This window comes from Melanostigma gelatinosum, assembly GCF_949748355.1.
Source record: "Melanostigma gelatinosum genome assembly, chromosome: 16".
In the NCBI taxonomy this organism is placed as follows: domain Eukaryota; kingdom Metazoa; phylum Chordata; class Actinopteri; order Perciformes; family Zoarcidae; genus Melanostigma; species Melanostigma gelatinosum.
Window position 1 is genome coordinate 21971441 of NC_136649.1, and position 22029 is coordinate 21993469.

Genomic DNA, 22029 nt, shown 5'->3' on the forward strand with positions numbered 1-22029 from the left:
AGCACAAAATGGACAGAACATAAAGCACACTCCCTTCCTGTAAGGTGAGTTTAGGGGGTTGGTTCTCATTAGTAAGCATACTTCATGAGGATCCCCCTCTTTCAATATCCCTGTATGTTTGTTTATTCAGATATTTTGTTGATTTTCTGAGTGAAGGAGCCCTCTGACTTTCTGTGTCCGGGGCTTTTATTGTGAAGGCTAGAACGGAAAGAGTAAAAAACGGAAATGCGCTATTTTTGACTATATCGGTGGAATAAAGTTGTTTCCGTTGTCCGTGCCCGATACGTTCCCGCTGCTATGGACGTCGTGACAAGGAGTAAGTCATTATTACGTGACTTTATAGTTTCAGTATCTGTGTTAGCTGACGTGCTGCTACGGTATGTGACCTGTGTAGACTTTAGAAGAGTCATTTCTGGTTTTAAAATCATGCTTTCTTAGCTGAGTCGGTAAAATCAACATCCTTTTCTGGAATTATTTATTTCAAGATCCTCAAACACGTATACATATCCTCATCTGTATGCCAATACACTTGTTTCCATATTTGAATAGTTCAGTTTTGTATGCAAGATAACAGGTATCTTTATGCATGGCAGTGGCACTAATAGGCCATCACAGCTGACAAGGTATGTTTATAAATGGCAGTAGCACGGCCACCCTGCTCACTGTATCTTGCACATGTTTAAAATAAAAACATGAATATATGAACCTGTGTATTATTTGAACAGCTTAGTATTGAATGCACAATAAGAGGTATACCGGTACATGGTACTAGGCCCAGTTTGATATAAAACACAATTTTACACAATGTATATATTTGGGGGTCCCTGCTCCATCGCTCTGTCAGTTTGGGGGTCCTTGGCCTGGAAAACGTTGAAGACCCCTGATTTAGATTAAACAATGAAAGAAAAAAAGCACATTGAAAAAGTTTATTCATTCTCCTTTATATTGTTTTATAATTAATGTATTTCTCTCGTCTACCAGGCGGAGGATGGAAGGTGAAGGTTCCTCTACATCTGGTTTGTTGCCTGAGAAGAAGTCAAATGGTCTCATGCTGATTTCAGGAAGTCTTGGTCACAAAAGTAAGCTTTTAGTCACGATACAATGTAACTTCGTTCATTAGCATTTTACACACATGTTTGTTCAACTGGTTAAACACTTGAGCTGAGGACACAGTCTCCTCCTGATGAGGTGAAATATCAGCTTCCAGATTTGAGACTAAACCTGCAAAGGGTGGAATGCACTCAAATATAATATTAATAAGTATGTTTTCTTCAGTGTATAATCACAAAGAATCATTGTGTTTCTGTTACCTCAGAATAACACATTTATATCTACATAGGGGACATCTCCCTGGAAAGGCGGTCAGATTTCTAGCGGCCCAGAACGGATGAACCCCCCCCCCCCGGCTCCAGAGAGGTCTCCGGACTCCTCAAGATGTCTGAATTTGGACGGAGACGTCACCGAGGTCGCCGTCAGCAGCCGTCATCCTGCTGCTGCTTCCACTCATTCTAATCCTCCACCGCTTCCTGATGAGAAATAATCTCTTTCAACCAATTTAATCAAGTTAAACACCAATAATGATTTCTATAGTTATGAAACCTGCTTCAGGTTTAGCAGACGATACGATTTGGTTTACACATGCGTACATCAAATGGTATATATTCTATTCCTTTTATAAAAAATAAAAAATGGAAAACTATACATGAGAATATGGGAACGAAAGTTACAACATTTTAAATCATATACTATATTACATTTATATTATGTATTATGTAATCACATATTCTGGTGTACACTGGTGTCTAGACTATACTTGTTGGCTCACTTTATCTGGTAACGGTCTTTAATTGCTATTACGTTTTTATCTCTTTTATATATGTATATAGATGTATATACATATTTACGTATATTTTCATTTTCAACTTTTGAAGATTGGGTTGATTAACTCACTCTGCTGAAGCCTCATATTTACTTCAAATAAACCTTTAATACATTTTTTTTAAATTTAGAAATATAAATTAGCACTAAATGGAAAAAAAGTCAAATACAAATACTTCAACAATAGTGTGAGTACATGTGAGTTATACTTACAGTCCCCCACTTGTTTGATAACACAATGTATAAATCAACATGCAACAAATAAAGGTGATGTAAACATGGTGAATGTAAAATGTTCATAAAGAAACAGACACGTGACTTTATTTTATTGTTGGAATGCTGTTATTGAATATTGTTATCCTGTTTCTTTATTCCACTATTTCTTCCGTCCCCCTTTTTTTGAAACTCTTCTTCATTTTTTAAGCTACAGAAACCGTTCAACTATCAAAATGTTCAGCTCCTTCAGCTCATCACTGCTATTTCTAACCTTTAAACGTTTTGAATGATTAAGCTTTTTGCAACTTTTTTTTGAATGGGTTTCTAAGGAGAAGATTTTCAAATCCTCTTCAACTTCTTCAACTTTCAAATCCTTCAACTTCCTCATACTTTCAGCTACAGACACCATTTCAACTTCAAAATGTTGCCGCGTAATTCAGCTTTCCGATATCTTTTAAAGTTTTTGAACTGCAGCAATTTAACTTATGATTTTCAGCCCTTTTCTGACTTTATAATGGGTGTGTATTGCGCAGCTTAGAGTGCGTGATGTCACCGCTAGAGTGAAGAGCAGCTTGAGATTCTTGTGAAAAAAACATTTGTGTTTTGCCACTGTGTCCACAATCTTCACTCTTCATGCATCATTTCTGGATGTAAAAGTAGCTAATATTGTCCTTGTTGTAGAAAAATGACTGGAATCCCACAGATTTCCACATTTGACACGGAAGCCGTTAATTGAGAGGAAAACCAACTTTCTGCTCCATAGAGACCAATGTTAAATTTTACTTCAAAAACATCTTCCACAGAACACGGTACCCCATTTCTAGATCTTTCCTGTTTCTTTAGCTCAAAATTAGGCTTTTTTGTTGAAATAATGAATGCTCTTACTAATACTGCGACAACTACTACTGCTAATATTTCTAGTATTACGACTACTACTACTACTACTACTTCAACTTTTGCTACTATTTCTACTGCTGCTACTGCTATTACTGCTACCATAAATATTATGACTACCACTACTGCTATTACTACCACTACCACTACTATTATTACTTATACCACAACTGCTAATACTGCTATTCCTGCTACTATCAGTATTAATAACCAGTACTAATACTACTACAGCTATTAGTACGACTGCTACTAGTACTACTACTACTGCTACTTCAAAAACTGACTTTACTATTACTACTACTACTACTTATTATACTACAACTACTGTTATATAAAATACTACGACCACTACTACAGCTATTACTACGACTACTGATACTACTACTTCTAATTACTAATACTTCGACTACAACTTCTACTACTACTGCTACTACAAATATCACTGCTGCTACAGCTAGTACTTATTCAAATGCTACTAATACTTATACTGCAAATAATACTTCTACTACAACTTCTACTACTACTACAACAAATATCACTACCGCTGGAATTCTTTTAAGCTACAGAAACCGTTCGAATATCAAAATGTTCAGCTCTTTCAGGAGAGGGGTGATATGACTTCATATTTGTAATCTTTCAACTTTTTGAATTATTAAGCTTTTTGCAATTTTTAAAAAATTGGATATCTATTTTCAGCAATGTTTTTGAGATTAATTTCAGCTTTCAGCATTCCAACGCATTTTCAGCAGGAAATGCATTTTCTAGTTTTCTATATTCTACTTTGTTGTATTTTCTTCCTCATTGAACATAACAGTCTATTTAACAGCAGGGGCATAAGAGGTGCATTTATATAAGTAGGGGATTGCCGGTGTTAACTCTTTATATGCTAACTGTGTTGCTAATTTTACATGTCCCTAACTTTAAACATACATTTTAGAATACTAATCTCCCTCACGTTTTAAAAAAAAGAATCCACTTTTACTATTATTGCATAAATTAAACAACATCTTGTCACCGCGCCACCCCCTCCGGCCCGAGTTGGTCTCGTCCGTGACTCGACAGCATTAAACGCACGTGTTGGGTGTGTTGTGTTGAGGATTGCAGCGATATTACAGCATTTAGCGAACCTCCGCGCGCTGGCACGTCGCCGGTTACACTTTAATCACAACAGCGACAAGTGTCCCAGTCAATGAGAAACACCGTCACAAGCAGAGTAACGGCAGAAAACACTCTAGGTGTGGCGGGGTGACACGCGTGTTAGCGTGGCAGCAGACTGCTACCGTTCACCGGACTGAAGGTACGTTAACACCGACACACGTTATGTGTGTTTTTAACTTCATGTGAGGCTGCTGTGATCATTACACACTCATTCCATCATCTACCTGTCTGTCAAAGTGTGTGTTAGAGTCCGTTTAGGGGGCTAGCCCCGTTAGCTTCGTGTCCTCAGCTGTCAACGTGTCCACTGCTCCTTTTAACCGTTACCAGTTAACGTTAAATGACTAATAATATAAATTAAGATCCATGTAAGGGGTGAACACGTGGCACACTTCACGGCTGTGGTTGGTAACTTTAGCCCGTAAAGGACTCGTAGTTCGGCTAAAAGAGAAAACGCTGAGCTAGCCTCTCCCGGTGCATTGCCACGTACGTTAGCTAAAGCCGGCTAACGAGAGCAGATGAGCCGGTGAAGTTCTGCAGAATCACTGCGAACGATTCATGAGATGAACCCGCAGACAGCGGAGCAACGACTGTGGTACTTTAAATAAGTAAAAGTAGCAATAATACACTGTAGAAGTACTCTGTTAGAAATAAAAAACATGCATTTTGAGTCCTACTTAAGTATAAAAGTACGAGCATCACAATATACTGAAAGTACTAGTAAAAGTAGCAATACTACACTGTATAAATACTGTTACAAGTAAAAAACATGCATTTTGAGTCCTACTTAACGTAAGTATAAAAGTACTAGCATCACAATATACTGGAAGTACCAGTAAAAGGAGCAATACGACACTGTATAAATACTATGTTACAAGTAAGACACATGCATTTTGAGTCCTCCTTTAGTGTAAAAGTACTAACATCACAATATACTTCATGTACTAAAAGTAGCAATACCACACTGTAGAAATCCTCAGAGGTAGATGCACTTTTTACTCTTCTAAATCCTTCTTCTTCTTCTTCTTCAGCCAAATAAACTCTTAAGTCCTCTTGGATCATCTGGAAACACATCGTCACGAAGCTGAAAACAGCTGTTTGTTCTTTTTAGAGACACAAACGTGTGCTGATCTTACAGAATAAGATGCAATATAGTAGACAACAGGATATAACAGAGTTAAAATGTAACATACACATGAATGCAGCAGTGATATTAATCCAGAAACATAATGCATAACAGTGAAACACTGACATTTTACTGTAATAACAATACTTTACTTTAAGTACATTTAGCCTACAATACTTTTACTGAAGTAAGGTTTACTTTGTAGAGAAGTATCTTCACAGCGTTGTAGTAATTAGTAGTAACTACAGCTGTCAGATAAATGAAACAATGAAGTACAATATTTCTCTTTTTGAAGTTTAAAGCCTCGTGAAATGCAAATACTCAAAGTACAGATACTTCACTTTTTTACTTTTAAGTACAGTTGTTGAGGAAATATTTTGAGGTACATTCAACTAATGGAACAGATAAAAATCCATAAAATATCTCCAAAAAATACACCTGAGGATTTAAATTACTCTCATTTATTTTTTCCCCATCAGGCTTTGAGGCTCGCCGACTGACACCATGAGCTCCAAGGTGTGCAAGAACTGCGGCAGCTCGGACATCGACGTGGACCAGGCCCGCGGAGATGCCGTCTGCATGAGCTGCGGCTCCGTGCTGGAGGACAACATCATCGTGTCCGAGGTGGAGTTCGTGGAGACGGGAGGCGGAGGGTCGGCGGCCGTCGGACAGTTTGTCTCCGCTGACGGTGAGAGAGACGAACAAATGTCTCGTATTGTTTTCTATCAACGTAACCGAGTTCAGTTACACAGGAACTGTACTCGAGTACACATTTGAGGTACTTTTCTATTTCCATGTCATGACACTTTTTACTTCACATCCATCTGACAGCGTTACTTACTTTAAAAAGGAAAATGTAACGTCAAAAACACGAGGAACTTTTAAAATAAGATGCTAAACCATACATCAATTAATCAATTAGTCAATCATCACTCAACGTTTCATGGTTTCAGCTTCTCAGAAGTGATGATTTGTTGCTTTTATTTGTCTTAAACGATATTAAACTGATGAATGTTGAGGTTTGAACTGTTTGTTGGACAAAATGAAACAGTTAAAGTTGATACTTAGTATCATAGTTTCTATTTTAAGAATTTTAATGAACCAAGCAATCGGTCGATTAATGGAGAAAACAAACAGATGAATCCATTATGAATATAAATACTTAGTTGCAGTAAAACTCTGCTTTTACATTAACGAGTAATAATAATGTAAGATAATATTTAATAACGTTCTTCTACTTTTAAACTTTAAGTACATTTTCACGATTATACTTACATACTTTTACTGAAGAAACATTCTCAATGCAGGACTTTTACTTGTAGTAGAGTATTTTTACTGTGTAGTATTCGTACTTTTACTGAATTAAAAGATCTGAATACTTGTCCTTCCTCTGGTGGTAAAACATCTGTCTCATTGTTGCTCTGATAGAAACATTTAACAATATATTCGATGATAAAGACAAATGATCGGAAGTGTTTTTGACATATTTGTACTTCTTTTGCTCTTATTAAATTCTTAAAGGATAATTTGATGTGATTTACAATAAGAGAGAATACGTGGGTCAGAGGTCAAAGTTTAACAAGCTGAAGATTATCTGATCAGCTGAACCCTTCTATATTTATTGATCATCTGTTAAAGATGTATTTTACTGGTGTTTGTTCCTTTGTGGGCGTTGATTGTGTAAGACGGACGTTCTTCTTAAAGGAATACTTTACTCCCAGTGACGATTTGTACATCAGTTATTAAGTCTAAATAAATGATATAATTGTTTTATCTTGATGGCCGTCATCAAAACCCTGAATTTAACTTCAGTGATCGTTTATTGTGAAGCGCCCTGAGAGGAAACACTTGAGGCAAACATGAGACAAGTTTTAATAAAAGTTCATGAATTGTTTTGTTTTTAAAGCTCCACAACGAGCTGTTTGTCGTAAACTGTAAATATTAATTCTAACTATTTTATAATCCTTCTGATATTTTGTTTTAATTAATGCAACTTAGAATCTCAGATGATTGTAAATGATAAATATCACTTCCTGTCTGTTCTAAACTATTTCTGTTAAATTAGACTTTTAGTTAAATGTTGTTTTTATATTCTCAAAATAAGATAAAACTGTAAAAACAAATGTCAACAAATAATATCACCGGTTTCCTTTTTAAGTCCACCTCCAAACGATGACGTCCTGCAGCTGTTTCTAAGGAAAGAATTGATTTTAATCCTAAAAAACAAGTTTCTGCTTGTGTGTTTGGTGTTGAGACTCTTATCTAAACGCTGCTCTGAGAGTTCATGTTAAATATGTGTGTGTGTGTGTGTCCGTGTGTGTCCGTCCACAGCTGCTTATCCGTGTGTAACATTTACCTCCAGATTATCTTTAACCTTCAGCCTGCAGGATGTCTCTCTGCAGTCTTGGTTGTAGTTCCCTCTGACGTCCACTAGAGGGTGCTGTCTGATAACTCTTTAATGACAGTAAATAGGATATTATTTGGGTATAATGTATTATTGTGGACTCAAACAACTGTTTTGTTTAAGTTTGAATACATTTCATCGACAAATAACGATTCATGGAAGAAACGAAAACAGGAGATTTTTTTATTTGAGGAGTTTATTGTCCGGATCTGCTTTTAAATATCGTCATCATTAGTTCGGACCTGGACTACAGATTATTGTCTGTAAAACTAAAAATATGAAAAGAAAGTCCAATGTGAAGTCTGCAAAATGCTAATTCTACAGTTTGAAACTCTAAATATTAAATTAACTGTAATGTAAGAAGAGTAAAAACGGCAAAGTGACAGATTCAATGACTCAGAACGTTTTAACGCTTTAAAAGTGATTTAAAACAATAAATCATCCATTAAAACAGTTACCTGTTAATTTATTTCATTATATTGTTCATCTGTAATCTAAGTTTCAGTTCAGACTTTCTGCTGAATGGATAGAAAACAATGTTTTAATGTCTAGACGGGCCCAAACTAAGTTATTCCGGTTTTGTCTAGAGGAATCAGAATCTAGTTTTTGTAGTTCTAATGTGAGTCTTTGTCTCTTTGTCTCCAGCTGGAGGGATCAACCCGTCTTTTGGGGACAACCACTTCTCAGGTGTGGGCAGGGAGTCCAGAGCTCAGACGCTGCAGAGAGGTGAGTGACCAGCAGAGGGCGCCGCAAGTCTTCGTCACGTCTTCGTCAGTCTGTTCTTGCTAAACTCTTCAGCTTGTGTTAAACACAGACCTTATTCCAGACATTCATTTATATTCATCATTTTTTTAATAATACTTCGATGACTTGAGACAAGGGAACAGGAAGTGACTCATTTCCGGGTTTTTGGACTCACTTCTGATGCGTTGACGTGAGAGATGTGTTGTCAAGTAAAGCAGCTGCAAACTTCATTGGTAATTTTTCCGTCATCGCTTTGTTTTGAACGTCCTCACGCTGCTTCTCCGATGCTCCGGTGCTGTGATTCTCCCTTCAGCAGCAATCAATGAGTTAACTTTAAAACGGGTCGTTACAATCTGAATATTACTTTTTGTTTCTCCACGTTTGAGATAAATTGAACCCAGAACAGATCTCTCTTTTAGAAGCTGACAGCTGGACAATAAGACGACGCTCTTCGTGAGACATTTAAGTGTATAAATGAGGAGACTTTCTACTTCCTCCTCTTTTATTTGTTTTTTTTCTGTGTCTGCAATAAGCCAGTGTGAGCTGCTGACATCGTCCATGTCCACACATTTTCCTCGTTCTTCTGGGGGCCCTAGAGGCCTCGAGGGTCGTCTGGACCCCTGGACTCTCATCAGCTCGAGTATAGAAACACCACAACAACAACAACTCTGTAGAACAAGAGAAAAGATGCTCTTCTTGAGGTGCTGAAGATGCAGAGCTGTCAGACTGCAGCAGACACTGAGTTGTGTGTGTGTGTGTGTGCGAGCGAGCCAGTGTAGCGGTGGGAATAGCCTTGTCATGCTCTTTCTCTGTGTGGGTAGATTTATGACGGTTTGTGAGTCTGCAGGCGCCTCTAAGGGAGGAACAGCTCTTCTTCTTTCTGTCCTCCATAAACTTTCCCCAGCGGCCGTCTGTACCACCTCCTCCTCCTCCTCCTCCTCCTCCTCCTCCTCAGTCTCACCGCCGACTGATTCTTATCAGGGAGCACCGACCCCACCTCTTCCTGTGTTTGTGTTGGACAATAATGCATCACCAGTCCCTCATGTATCGGTGCATACAGTGTTTGGACGCTGTGACTGGAATTTAAATGTAGTTTAAGATTTACACTTTGTCTGAATCACAAAGTGGAGCTGCAGTAACACCCGAGTGTCAGATTCCCATAAATCCAGACGTAGAGCTGGAAGGTGTTTGAATACACTGCTATGAGGAAAGATGGCCTCTGTGAGTCTAGTTGTCTTAATATTAGCAGTGCATCAAGTGAATTGTAGTTTTTCTCAGCACGTCTCGGCCATGTTCACTTTAAAGTGTGAACATCTGCATTTCTGTGACACCTGGTTAGTTTTCATCTGCTGAAAGCTCCAGAACTACTAAATGGACGTCGTGGTGAGATTGTTTTCTTAAATGCCGCTTCGTCGTCATTCTGTTCTCAGCTCGAATGACGAGACGATTTAGAACGGGAACCTGAGACCCAGACGTGGTCGGGGCGTGTGTGTATGCGTCATGCTGATGTTGAAATCTGCTAGTTTCAGATCTGAGAGTTAAACTGAAACGGCATGACGAGACACGATGAGTTCCGAGCCGCACACACGCACGCACACACACACCTTTGTATGAGCTCATCTGAGGTCATACATTCTACTCGCACTCTCTGCAATTAAATTGACGCTTTGCTAAGTCCCGCCCCTATAACGCAGACTGGCCAGTCATAGCGTAGCTCCGACCAGAGTCCGACATCTGTCCGGTTCTGCTCCACCCACTCATCAATGCTCTCAGATTTTGTTACTCCATAAAAACCATTGGAGCTAGCTTTAGTGTCTAAAGGTGGAGCACACGTACGTGTGTTGACATAGTTATGCTGTTTTTCTACATTTGTGTATTATGAAACCCTCGTGTCTGGACTCGTTTATACGCTTGGTGTTCATGTGCTCGTGTAATGATGTCTGTGTGCATCAAAGACTGGTTCATGTTGGCATCGGACCACATTTCTGTCTTTCTAAATGGGCACAGTGTCAGATTAGATGAGCGCTTTCATGCATCTAGAAGATAAATCTCTCTTTGCCTAAATGTCTGCTTGTTCTTCCTCCTTTCTACCGATAAAAGCAGATGAGATTGTGAATGCTTGTCTGCAGCGTTTTCTGTGAACTGACCCGCTCTCTCATGTGTCTCTCCAGCGAGACTGAACATCAACACTCTGGGTCACCAGCTGCAGATGAACAAGCACTGTCTGGACACGGCCTTGAACTTCTACAAGATGGCGCTCATGAAGCACCTGACCAGCGGACGCAAGAACTCCCACGTGGTCGCCGCATGCCTCTACCTGGTCTGCCGCACCGAGGGAACGCCGCGTATCCTTTCTGATCATAGACTTGATGACCTAGAAAGTGCATTCAACCTTATGATGCACGTGTGTTTGTGCACAAAGAAGAACGTGCCTCATAATGATCAGCAGCGGGACGAGTATCTATTTAGTGCTGCGTTTTTTGTTTTTCCGTTTCTGGTTGATAAGAGTTGAAAAAGCTCCACTCGTCACGTTCACCTTTTACCCAGCCGTCCAATCACAAGGCAGGAGGGGCGGGACAAATGCCTCAAAGGAGCAACTGTCACATCACACGTGTACAACGTGCTGAACAACGACGATAATGGAGGAGAAATGAATACACGTAGATCGGTCCTCTCTCGTTACATGTGTCGACATTTTTTACTTCTGCAGATATTTCGTATCCTGTCAATCGGGATAAATGAAGTAATTTGCACAAAAAGACATTAGTACCGCGTGTTGTCACCTGCACCGCCACCGCTCCAGTTGCATGTCTCACCCCTCCCTCTATCGTGCTGTTCCTGGTCTCCCTCTACGCTGTCTGTGCCATAAACACGAAAAATCCGAAAAAACGGCGGACTCGGCGAATTAGATACTGTACAGCAAAGAGGAAAACTCACGTCTGAAAGGAAACCCAATCAAAGAAACGTGTTTCCTGCATGCACCAGGAGACGCTTTTCATTTGATCGCACGTCTTTAACGGCCGAGAACGAGCTTCACGTTAAAGTCTGTCTGCTGTTGAACTGGTGGAGGGCGGCACATCAAAGTGTGCAGGGGACGTTTGATGTGAGCCAGCGGAGGCCTTTTCTCAATGTTTCATAATCTGCTAACGGCAGCTTATTGACGTGGAGAGCGTTGCGTCGTCCTTTTTGTCTTGAGCAGGACGGCTCTTTTGCTTCGTGTCGGTTTTTACTCCTGACTCACTTCGCATCCGAGGATGATGGGGTTGCGTAACGGCAGCGCGGGGCGACCGGGATGGGTTTACCCAATGAAAGCAGGCCGCAGAGGGTGTAATGCCTTCCTGCTGCATTGTTTACTGTGTGTGTGTGTGTGTGTGTGTGTGTGTGTGTGTGTGTGTGTGTGTGTGTGTGTGTGTGTGTGTGTGTTGCTGGGGTAAAAATAGCTCTGCTCACTTCCTTTTCGACAGCTGAGTGAGTCTGTAATGTTTTCACAGCGGGAGAATCAGGGCGAAGGCAGAAGGAGAGCAGAGTGTAAAAGCAAACGTCCGTTTAAATGTGGAGTTTAATTTAAGGAGGTCCAGACTTTCATCTCCTCGATCAGGCTGCATCCTAACGCCTTTGCTTCCTTCGTCCTTCTATCCTTCTTCCTTTTCTGTCCGGCTTTTTTGCCTCTTTATTTGCCCATTCGTCTTATCCCCCAAAAAACTGGCACAACACAGTATGTATCCACAAAAAACATCGTACAAAACAAATGTCATCACTCGGATCAATCAGCTCATGGTCCAGCTGTTTCAGGATGTTCCCATAACATGAAACGATACCAGTTGACATGAAAGACCTCTCTTCGTTTCTCTCTGACGGTTCGATGACCGAGTCGACTTGCTTTATTTCCGGTACACAACCTCTTCTTCTTCTTCTTCTTCTCTGTTTACTGGTAGATTACAGCCATGCCGCTACAGTAGCCTCTCGTGCCAACATCTGACCTCATTCGCTCCAAACCAGTTGATGGAAATTCCCCATAATTTGCACTCCTTTTCCCTGTTTTACGGTCCTTTAAAATCTGCTTGACAATTGAATAGAAACACGACTAAAGTAGAGCCGGGATTATCTTTTCCATTTCATCTGCGCCGCCGCTGCTGCTGCCGCTGCTGCTGCCGCTGCTGCTGCCGCTGCTGCTGCCGCTGCTGCTGCCGCTGCTGCTGCCGCTGCTGCTGCCGCTGCTGCTGCCGCTGCTGCTGCCGCTGCTGCTGCCGCTGCTGCTGCCGCTGCTGCTGCCGCTGCTGCTGCCGCTGCTGCTGCCGCTGCTGCTCACTCCGTTGTGAAGCCCTTTTCATTTTATTTCAGAGGAGCCCCGCTAATCCGCGCCTGCAGCCCGGAGACAGGTGCACCCGTCCGAGCATGGGGGGGTTGGTCATTGTGGGGGGGGTCCAGAGGCAGTCGTGTGAGTGTGAGAGCCGTCTGGTCAGAGGTGAAGCTCCAGTGTCTCGTTAGCTTTCCTCTCACAGCTGCTTTTATTTCAGCTTCAACGTCAAACCGCTATAAACGCAAATAAGGTCATTAATAGTGTGTGTGTGTGCATGGGGGGGATTAAAAAGATTTGTAGCTGTAGAATTACATTTTCACAAGCTCAGAATGTTTTTAACTCTTAGTTTGCTTCCACAGCTGGAATATGTGTGGCAGTGGAAAGTCCTGAAATCTCCTTTAAAGACATTTAAATGTTTTTCTGTGAGAATGTCTGCTTGAGTGCAGATGATTTAAATGTTAAACGTGTTTATAAGACGTAACTGGATTCAGACACGGCTGAGCGTCGGATTATGTTTTATTGTCTGGTTAGTGCAAACGCTTTGTCATTTCAAAGGAGACGTGTAGAATAAAGTGTTCTATTTTAAATTGGTTGAATTTCTGACTCAAATGTTTGTCAGACACGATGTGTTCAAGGACCGTCAGATAATCGGATGTTGTTTTACAGCTTATGGCTTCGACAAACTGAATGTTTGGCGAGTTGTTAAAGAAAACAATATTTTTTTTGTTTTCTGAGTGTTCACAAACTTGAACAACGGAACAATTAACGAGGGTTATTTGTTCTTATTTGTATGAAGTTTTCAGTTTACTTGGAGCATCTGAGAATCCCAAAGGCCTTGAAAGCAGCTGCCCTCGTGTGTAAATCAGGTTTATTGATCCGATGGCGTAAAACTGGATCAATGTCTCATTATCTAGTCGTACAGAAGCGATTTGAATCATAAAATCAGTCTTTTAACACGAAGGCTGTGGCTCGCTGCTTCAGTTCTTACCAGGTACGTAAAGTTTATTTTCATCTTGTTTTGATTCAATGCGCCTGGAGTGTGAAAACTAAATGGACTTCATGTTTGTTCTGTCTGTCTCTCTCTCTTCTCTCCCAACTGGTCAAAAAACCGATTCTTGTGGTTTAGTTTCCTTAAGCGGTTCCTCTCAGACATGCTGCTGGACCTCAGTGATATCCTGCAGGTACGTTTCAAATCAAACCCACAGCTGTAACTTAAAAAGCACATTCTTGTCTTGATTTATCAGAAAATGGTGAAGGAATGTGATCTCGGTGGTCTACAAATGTCTTGTTTGGTCCGACCCGCAGTTCAAAAACCCCAAATATTCTATTTGGTGTCATGACAGAGGAGGAGAAGTTCTCACACTTTAGAAATCTTTATTTAAATACCGACTTAAATGATGAATCGATGATCAAAGTAGCTTCAGGTTCATTTTTGTGTTCAGACATATTGACTCATCGCTGCAGCCTTATTATAAACGCAGCTGAGTTTTACTCGTTGATTCAACAAAGGTTGTAAAAAGCTAAACTTAAAATAAGTTTTCCAGACTTTGAAGTCTTTAATTCTCATTTATTTTAATGTGTGGCGATGCCCACCCGGTTACAGCAGCCACTTAACTACACACTCCCACCCCACAAGTCCCATCATGCACCTCTGCTGCCTCACCACTCGGCCCCTGCAGCCGTCTTGCATCCAGACTTTGTTCCGTGTAATTAAACTGACTCGTGTGTCTTTAAATTTAGAAAGCCGTCTCCGTCCACCGGCATATTTAATAGCAGCCGATTCACGGTGAGTCAGGGGTGTGGTGGGACATTTCTCACTCACAGCTGGTCGGGCGGGGGGGGGCGGGGTATTTTTATGCACCCAGCTGTCCTGGAGGAGCCGGACGCCCCCCCACCCCCGTAGTCGTCCACACCCCGGCATGAGGAGGCTGGGAGTGGATTTGGAGAGGATTTTGGGTGGGTGGGGCTGCTGCTGGGACCACCAATCACTTGTTCTTATGGATCCACACCCCGGGGCCACTCGGGCTGCTTTGCATTGTTTGGATGAATGGGGAGCTTTCTGCAAAGCTAATGACGTAGATGATAAGCACATTGAGATCAATGCTGGAGGAGGATATCAGCTGTTTGTCATGCTGCTAATGTGATGAGCTTTTATTCACATTCAGTCGCATGCTCTGAATGACACACACACACACACACACACACACACACACACACACGCGCGATGCATATCTCTGCACACATGCAGATTTATTTTGAGCAACAGGTGCTTTTGAAAGCCAGCATGCAGAGGATGAACTCCACATTCAGAGTCTTTGTCTGTCGGGGTGTCCTCAGGCCACCGACGAGCGTTTACTGTGACTAAGATATATTATTTAAACTGTTGCCGGTGTACAGAATCCTCTCCTCCCAAAGAAAAGCACGTATTTCTTCATTTTCACGTTCAACAACCGTCCTAATCGAGTCGGATTGTGTTCAGACGATCAATTTGTGCACGTTTAACAAAACTCAGCCGTGCTGCGAGACATCAGAGCTGTGAATTCTGGTCGTGTGACTTCTGTGAATCGTCTGGTAGCGTGGGTACTGGAACGCACAGCAAGGAGTACATTTTTTGGGCTTGCACACAAAGAAACGTGGTGCTTGTCGCAGGTCGTTCACCAGCTGAAAGACACTAAATGGCGCCGTAGTCTGGAGAGTCGGTCTGAAGGAATGACGGACATCTGACCCGAGTTCACGACCTGATCCTGAACCAGCTTTCACTGCCCCTCTGCTTCTCTGCACCTAAAACTTGATTCGGGGCTGTAATGCTGATGATCAGTGCTGGAAGTGATGGATGTGGAGCCCCGTGGTCTTTGTTACTCAACAGTATTCATCAGGGGATCCTTTCAGATAGAGGATTTACTGCCAGGCCTTCTGGAGGTGTTGAGGGTAAAACACAATGAAACATCTGTGAGAGGAGGTGCCAGTCTGATAACCCCCCAATGACACACTCGGCCTCATCCACTGGCCTCCAACATCCTGCAACACACCAGGTCTCTAGTTCCTCCTCAGATCCTGAACCAGGATGTTTAAAGTGGAAACATTTCTCAAGTCTATCTGCCTACGAGGGTTTACTGTAATGTAATTCACAAGTCTCTAATATTTAAATCTTCTCTTCTCTGCTGTTGGCAGTAATGTTCCTCATAAAATGTTTTGTATCCGATTGCAGGCGGTTTGAAGACGTTCTGCACTTATTAAACCAACCGTGTGATTGTTGCAGCCGTGGGCTTTGCTTTAGAAGTCTTACTTTTGTGTCGTTTAAACCGGTTAAAGTCGTTGACCATCGTTTTTTCTCTTTCTGTGGCTCGAATAACTTTTTGTTTCACCTCAAAGCTCAGCCACTTATGAAAATACTGAAATCTTAATTGTTTTTGGTAAAACTGTCACTGCAGAGGTCTTCTAAAAGTCACACTTGCGGTGATTTAAATAGTGACGTACATGTAAATCCTCAACGTGGTCAGATGACTTCAACGAGCCAAAATAAATCACTATACATATCTAATATCTGAGTTAAAATATCAAGAAACATCGGTGCAGAGACTGTACTGTATCTGTCACATCTGTAATCTAGATACAAGAAATGTGCAGATATTTAGACCAGAGATCAATAGAAAGAGCTGCGAGTCTGAGATGCATGAGGGGAAAACATCCCTTCAAGTGGGCCATAGCTCAGCTTTAATCACACATCCTTCACCCTGCAGGTCGCTTATGCAACCAGAACACTTGACCTTATTTCACAGCCTAACGGCCTGTGTCTCATCCAGCATCTTGTGAGGTCTTAATGTCAGCCTGATGCTCCAGCTGTAACTCTACAAGTGGCTCTGAATGAGTCTAATGGCGCCTGGAGTCACTTGGGACGTACAGGATCATGTAAAACAACCCTGCTCTCCTCCACAGGTGAACGTCTACATGCTGGGAAGAACCTTCCTGGTGCTGTCCAGAGAGCTGTGCATCAACGCCCCGGCTATAGGTACACACTCACCTGCTTCTGCTGGATGCACTGTGCTGCACTCTGCGGAGTAGAGCTTTTAAACTTGTGGGTCCGCTCTTTGGCGGATGTCTTTCATGTAGATAAGTTAGTGTTCATGAATACGGCTGCAACTACAGAACATCAGCGACTAATCTCTCAATTATTTAGGAAGCGTTTTGTCTGTTTATTGCCAGAAAATGTAGTTTTTTACTGATCAGCTTGTCTGACAATGAACAAAACCTTACTGAATAGATCAGAATCAGTATGATGATACTCCATATGAAATCATCCACAGCTCAGGAACCAGGTGTTCTCATAGAAGCTCGGGTGTAGTTCCCGCTGCAGTGACCAGAGGGCGCTGCAGTCCCTCAAATCAAGACATGTATCTCCGATCACATTATAACCTTTTATGTTTCATCATCAGGTGTATCAGCATTCTTGTACAGAACACATCTGGTCATCTTTAACAGCATCAAGCTGCTAACAGGTTTCTTTTACAAAAGACAACGCTTGTGAGGCCGTCCTCTGAAGTGCAAAACAACTCTGCTTTCTGACAAGATCGCTACTTTTTTTTTTTTTTTTTGCATTTAGAATCTTAACACTACATAAAAGGTTGCTCCTGGTGTAATGTTGCTGCTCAGACTATAGTAACAACATTGCATATATAGACTTGCAATCACACAATTGTGAAGCGGTCCCTACTAGTTCCAGTGGCGGAGCTCAGCTTGATTACATAACTACAAATCACTGTATTAATGTTGTTCCTACAGCAGCCGCAGCCCTGAACACAGAGCAAATAACGTTAACTCAGTATTTAAATAAAAAACATTAAATTAAATAAGATAAAACCACAGCTCCTTGGCATTTTAAAATAGTCTCTCACTGAACTAACCAGGCCGTTTAGTGTGAGTCAAGTGTCTTTAATGCTACATTACTCTGAAGGCTGGGAGGCCAAAGGGAGGAGCCTCAGTTTGTTCCCGTCAGCAGTCCGGAGCGGCTCACGCGTAGAACACGAGCTCTGGGATCTGTCCTCCCTGTACTCCGGTCCCGTTGGTGCTGTCGGAGGAGCACTGGAATTGAAATGTCACCTTCCCACACTGCACCTCTGTCATGCCCTCCTGACCGAAATAGCTGAGTTCATTCCCGTCCAGCACGACGCTCACCGTGTAGAAGGCGTCCTGCTCCACCTGAACGGGGTGCTCGAACCCCACCGAGAACGTGCTGCTCGACCCGTCCGACACGAACTTTGTCAGGTTCTGCGCCAGCGTCACCCCTTGTCTCTTCAGTTCGATCTTGGCGCTGTACTCGGCCTTGCCGCCGCTCGACCCGTACAGCCCCAGACCGGCGATAAAGATCCTCTTGTCCACCGCGAACTGAATGCTGTCGCAGCGGCCGCGGTAGCGCCACTGGTTGCTCCGGTAGGCCGAGGACTGGAAGCGGTGGCACCTCTGCGGCACCAAACCCTGCCTCGCAGCCAGAGGGAAGTCCAGGTGGGGCTTTTTAGCCGCGGTGTACCACAGGAACACGTTGTGCGTCTCCTCCAGTGTCAGGATGTCGCATTGCGCCGCCCCGTCGGCGAACTCCTCCAGGCTCATGGAGGGGATGCGCACCAAGAACAGCGCCTTGCCGAGCACCTCTCTTCTGTTGCGGGTCGTCGGCCCCATACACTGCCGCTTGCACTCCGCGGCGGCCCAGTTCATGACGGCCTCAAACACCACCACCTCCTTGGTGTTGAGCGTCTCCCGCCGCAGGATGATCTCCAGCGTCTGCAGGTCGATCTCGCAGAAGCCCTCTGAGCACAGCGCGAGCTCGGCCTGGGCGTCGATCACCTCCCAGCAGCGCTGCGTCAGCTCGGGCTCCTCGAACAGGCGGCTCTGGGAGAGCAGCACGCAGGCGTTCTTGGCCTCCAGGCTCGTCTCCAGGAAGGTGACGCAGGCCTTGGCCAGCGCGGGGACGATGTACTTCTTGGCAGCGTACAGGGTGGCCAGCACCGTGTCCGCCTCCAGGTCGATCTCGTCGCTGTACATGTACCTGTGAGGCGGAAAATAACCCTTTAAATCGCTGAAATCAACTCACTGGCATGAAGAGACAACTATTACAAATAAGACAAGTTATGGGGAACGTTAGAACCACATTTATTCACTTTGGATCTTTAAAAACTCTGGGAAATGCTCATTTCCTCTTTTCTCATCTTAATTTCCACAAATAAATCAGTTTTTTTCTTCCTAAAGAGGATTGTGTAATGACTTCACAAAAGGCCCAACATGCAACAGTCCGTGGTGCTGGCTCAGCCAATGCTACTGAATGAGCAACAAAAGGCAGGATATTTATAACTACTAGTCTGCATACATTCCCCCCCCTCAAAGAAAATTGTCAGGCTGTGGATGACGGGGAAAAAAACGTTTGTAGTTGGACAAAGAGCGCTGAGAAAACCAGCAATTACTGAGCGCTGCTGCTGCCCTGCTCTCCAGCGCTCCCAGCACTTTGGCATGTGCATCTGCTGCTTAGCTTTGGATGAGTAATAATATGCTCTGAAGTGACACTGACTACGCTTGTCATCTCTCCCCTTCTGGTTTTGGCTGCGTGAGGGATGGCGAGTGGCTTACTTCAGCAGAATTAGAAAAGCAGCAGGTTCCACATCTGGGATATGGATCTCCGACTCCTCCTCCGCCAGATCGCTGTAAAACATGGCACAGAAGACCGAGCTTCCCACGGCCAGCACATACTGGGAGGGGAAGGAAGGGAGGGAGGAGGAGACATATGCAACCAGAATCACACTCAAGTTCAATAAAGGAGCAGGAGGAGCTCGTTCCTCCTTTTCAGTAGCGTCGTGCTGCAGAGACACAACTTCTCTACTCGCCTCAGATTAAAATGAATGGTACAGCTCTGCCTTCGGTCATAACGTGTAACATGTCCTTACCTTGTGTGCTGGGACCTTCTGAGACCCCCCCAAGGGACCCACAATGAAGTGGACGTCAGCCATCAGCTCATTGTTAAACATCAAGGCATTCCTAAAAGCAGGAGCAGGATTCACCAATAAGCCTCCATCAAGTATTGAATAACAGCCAGTCCTCCCACACTCCCTTTGCCCAGAGACACCGGATTTACAGCAGTAGGGCTGCAACTAATCATGACTTACATTAATAATCGACTGAGTTTTTGGTGTTTCTAGATGGATGTTACACTGAAACCCCACAGATACTCTATCTACAATCAAAACGTCACAATTAAGCAGTGACGTCTTTAAAACCTCCCTTTAAATGATGAATCAATTCATCAAAAATCATATTGATCTTTATTACAGCTCTGTAAAGTCAAGCAACCCTGGAAGTGTTTTCCTCACATGCACATTTTAAAACATTAAAAGTAGATGCTGCAGGAAGGAAGTTTCAAAATAAAACTCCACTATGGAGTGACTGCTGAGACTACAGCGCACTTTAAATCTTAATTTTTTATTCCCATCATATTAACACAGTGGCCCGTCGTTACTTCATAATGATAGTTAATGAACTGTTATGGTCATATATAGCTCCTCTATAAATCCTGGCAGCGACTTTTAAAGCTACTGCGCGCACACGTGATATTTACGACAGTTTAAGACATTCTATTTTCTTCATGTTTTCTCCAGTTACCTCTCTCTCAGTGTCGGGTGGCTGCACTGCCAGCTCGGCGGGTCCACGTTGTTGTTGTTCAGCTGGGTGGTCGGTGTGGTCGCTACGCTGCTCCCGCCACCACCGCCTGCCACCTGGCTCACCTGCACCTCCTTGGTCTTCTCGGTGTCCGCCACCGTGGTGCCGGTGGACAGGTTGGTGTTGTTGGGGCTGGCGGCGGGGTACAACTCCGCAGCCATCTTCTCCTCCTCCTCCTCCTCTTGCTGCTTCTTCTTCTTGCTCGTCAGGGACAGAGTCAGGATCTCATAACATACCGGCAGCTTGGCCACCTTCTTGGACTTTTTCAGTGTTTCTGGAAGTAGGAGCAGATAAGTCAAACACCTCATGATCCCGCCATGATGGAGCAACCTGCAGTCTGCCGTTGGCATCGGCGCAAGCTTTAATATCCGGTGGAATCGCTCGGTTCGCTGTAAATGAACCAACTGTACAGAGAGAGAGAGAGGGTTTCTTTCCGGGCTCCTACAGCGACGCTTTAAAACTGCATCGACAGTGAAGTTTACACGACAACATGTAAAATATCAGTTAGTCCCGTTTTCTTCCTCCGCTTCCAACTTTCGTACGCGGTCACTTTTACCCCCGTTTCCTAACTGTCACCCAACAGCCACCTCATCCTCTCTGAGCCGGGGAAATGTCCACGGAGCGTCGCTTGTTTTCCCTTTTCTCTCCAGTGAGTGGGTAATCCGGATAGTCGCAGCTGGTATTCAAGTCCTTCCCACACCCTCCTCTCCGTTAATCCTCACCGATGTTTCCCCGTCTTTATGCCGAAACCAACGGTCGACCGACACGGAGCTGCTACGGTGTCGCGTTCAGTTCTCCCCCGAAGTAAACACTCATTTGTCGGAGAGTTTTAAGGTCTGCTTCATTTTCTTCGGCTTTTTTTTTTTTTTTTCGTCGTGATCCTCTCGGACGCCCAGGGCTAGCAGAGGTCCAATCAGAGAGGAGTCAACCAGTGACGTCAGGAGAGCCGAAGCACCTCCCCCCGGCAGCTCCGCAGAGTGCGTCACCGGGCCAAACCGCTCCGCCTCTGTGCCCGCTGATTAGACCCGGTGGAAAGATGAAAAATAAAAATAACGACGTTTAAATATGACTGTACACTAATGAGGATGAGAAGTTGACCCAGAAACGTGAAGTAAAAAAAAGTAGTCCCATCTTTTATTCGAGTAAAAGTAGTAATACTACAGTGTAAAATACGAGTAAAAGTCCTGCATTCAAAACCCGTACTCAAAAGTAAAGGCATCAAAATATACTTAGACCCGAAAGTAAAAGTACTCATTTATGCATGATTTATTTCAGAATAATTTTTTTATATATGTATATTTATATATATACTTGTGGATGTTGTTTACACTGTTAAAAACTAAAACCTCTAAAATAACCATGAAGTTTAATCAACACCTCACTAAAACAGTAAAGTAAAAGAACAGCCGACACATACAAACGTATAATCATTTTATAAATATAAAAATCTATTAAATTCTACTTGTTTTTACCACTTTATAAAACCCAAGGAAGGTTTATTTGTGCAGCACATTTCAGACACAAAGGCAATTAAAAGAGATTATCACAAAGCATGAAAAACGTTAACATGGCAGAAAAAACATAATTTATATAACGTTATATTAGAGTAAAATT

General features: G+C 42.9%; 2 protein-coding genes and 1 long non-coding RNA gene across 3 annotated transcripts in view; 2 read left to right on the plus strand and 1 right to left on the minus strand.

Annotated features, from left to right (window-relative positions):
* The first annotated feature begins 230 nt into the window (after positions 1-230).
* LOC306790539 lies at positions 231-2176 on the plus strand. The gene is made up of 3 exons (XR_013772708.1): positions 231-316; positions 982-1079; positions 1340-2176. It is a non-coding gene; the product is annotated as an uncharacterized lncRNA (long non-coding RNA).
* A 1964-nt stretch (positions 2177-4140) lies between these two features.
* LOC306790535 (transcription factor IIIB 90 kDa subunit-like) overlaps positions 4141-22029 on the plus strand; it is a 78268-nt gene continuing 60379 nt past the window's right edge. Inside the window, exons 1-6 of the mRNA XM_079286883.1 lie at positions 4141-4285; positions 5749-5957; positions 8319-8399; positions 10589-10762; positions 13867-13898; positions 16654-16726. Coding sequence (XP_079143009.1) covers positions 5774-5957; positions 8319-8399; positions 10589-10762; positions 13867-13898; positions 16654-16726 — 544 coding nt within the window. The 5' untranslated portion in view covers positions 4141-4285; positions 5749-5773. The remainder of the gene's footprint in view (positions 4286-5748; positions 5958-8318; positions 8400-10588; positions 10763-13866; positions 13899-16653; positions 16727-22029) is intronic.
* On the minus strand, positions 16950-21259 carry LOC306790536 (BTB/POZ domain-containing protein 6-B-like). Its single transcript, XM_079286884.1, has 4 exons — positions 20359-21259; positions 19647-19737; positions 19333-19451; positions 16950-18757 (listed from the first exon to the last, which is right to left on the minus strand). The coding sequence occupies exons 1-4, from the start codon at positions 20763-20765 to the stop codon at positions 17725-17727; spliced, it is 1650 nt and encodes a 549-aa protein (XP_079143010.1). The 5' UTR covers positions 20766-21259; the 3' UTR covers positions 16950-17724.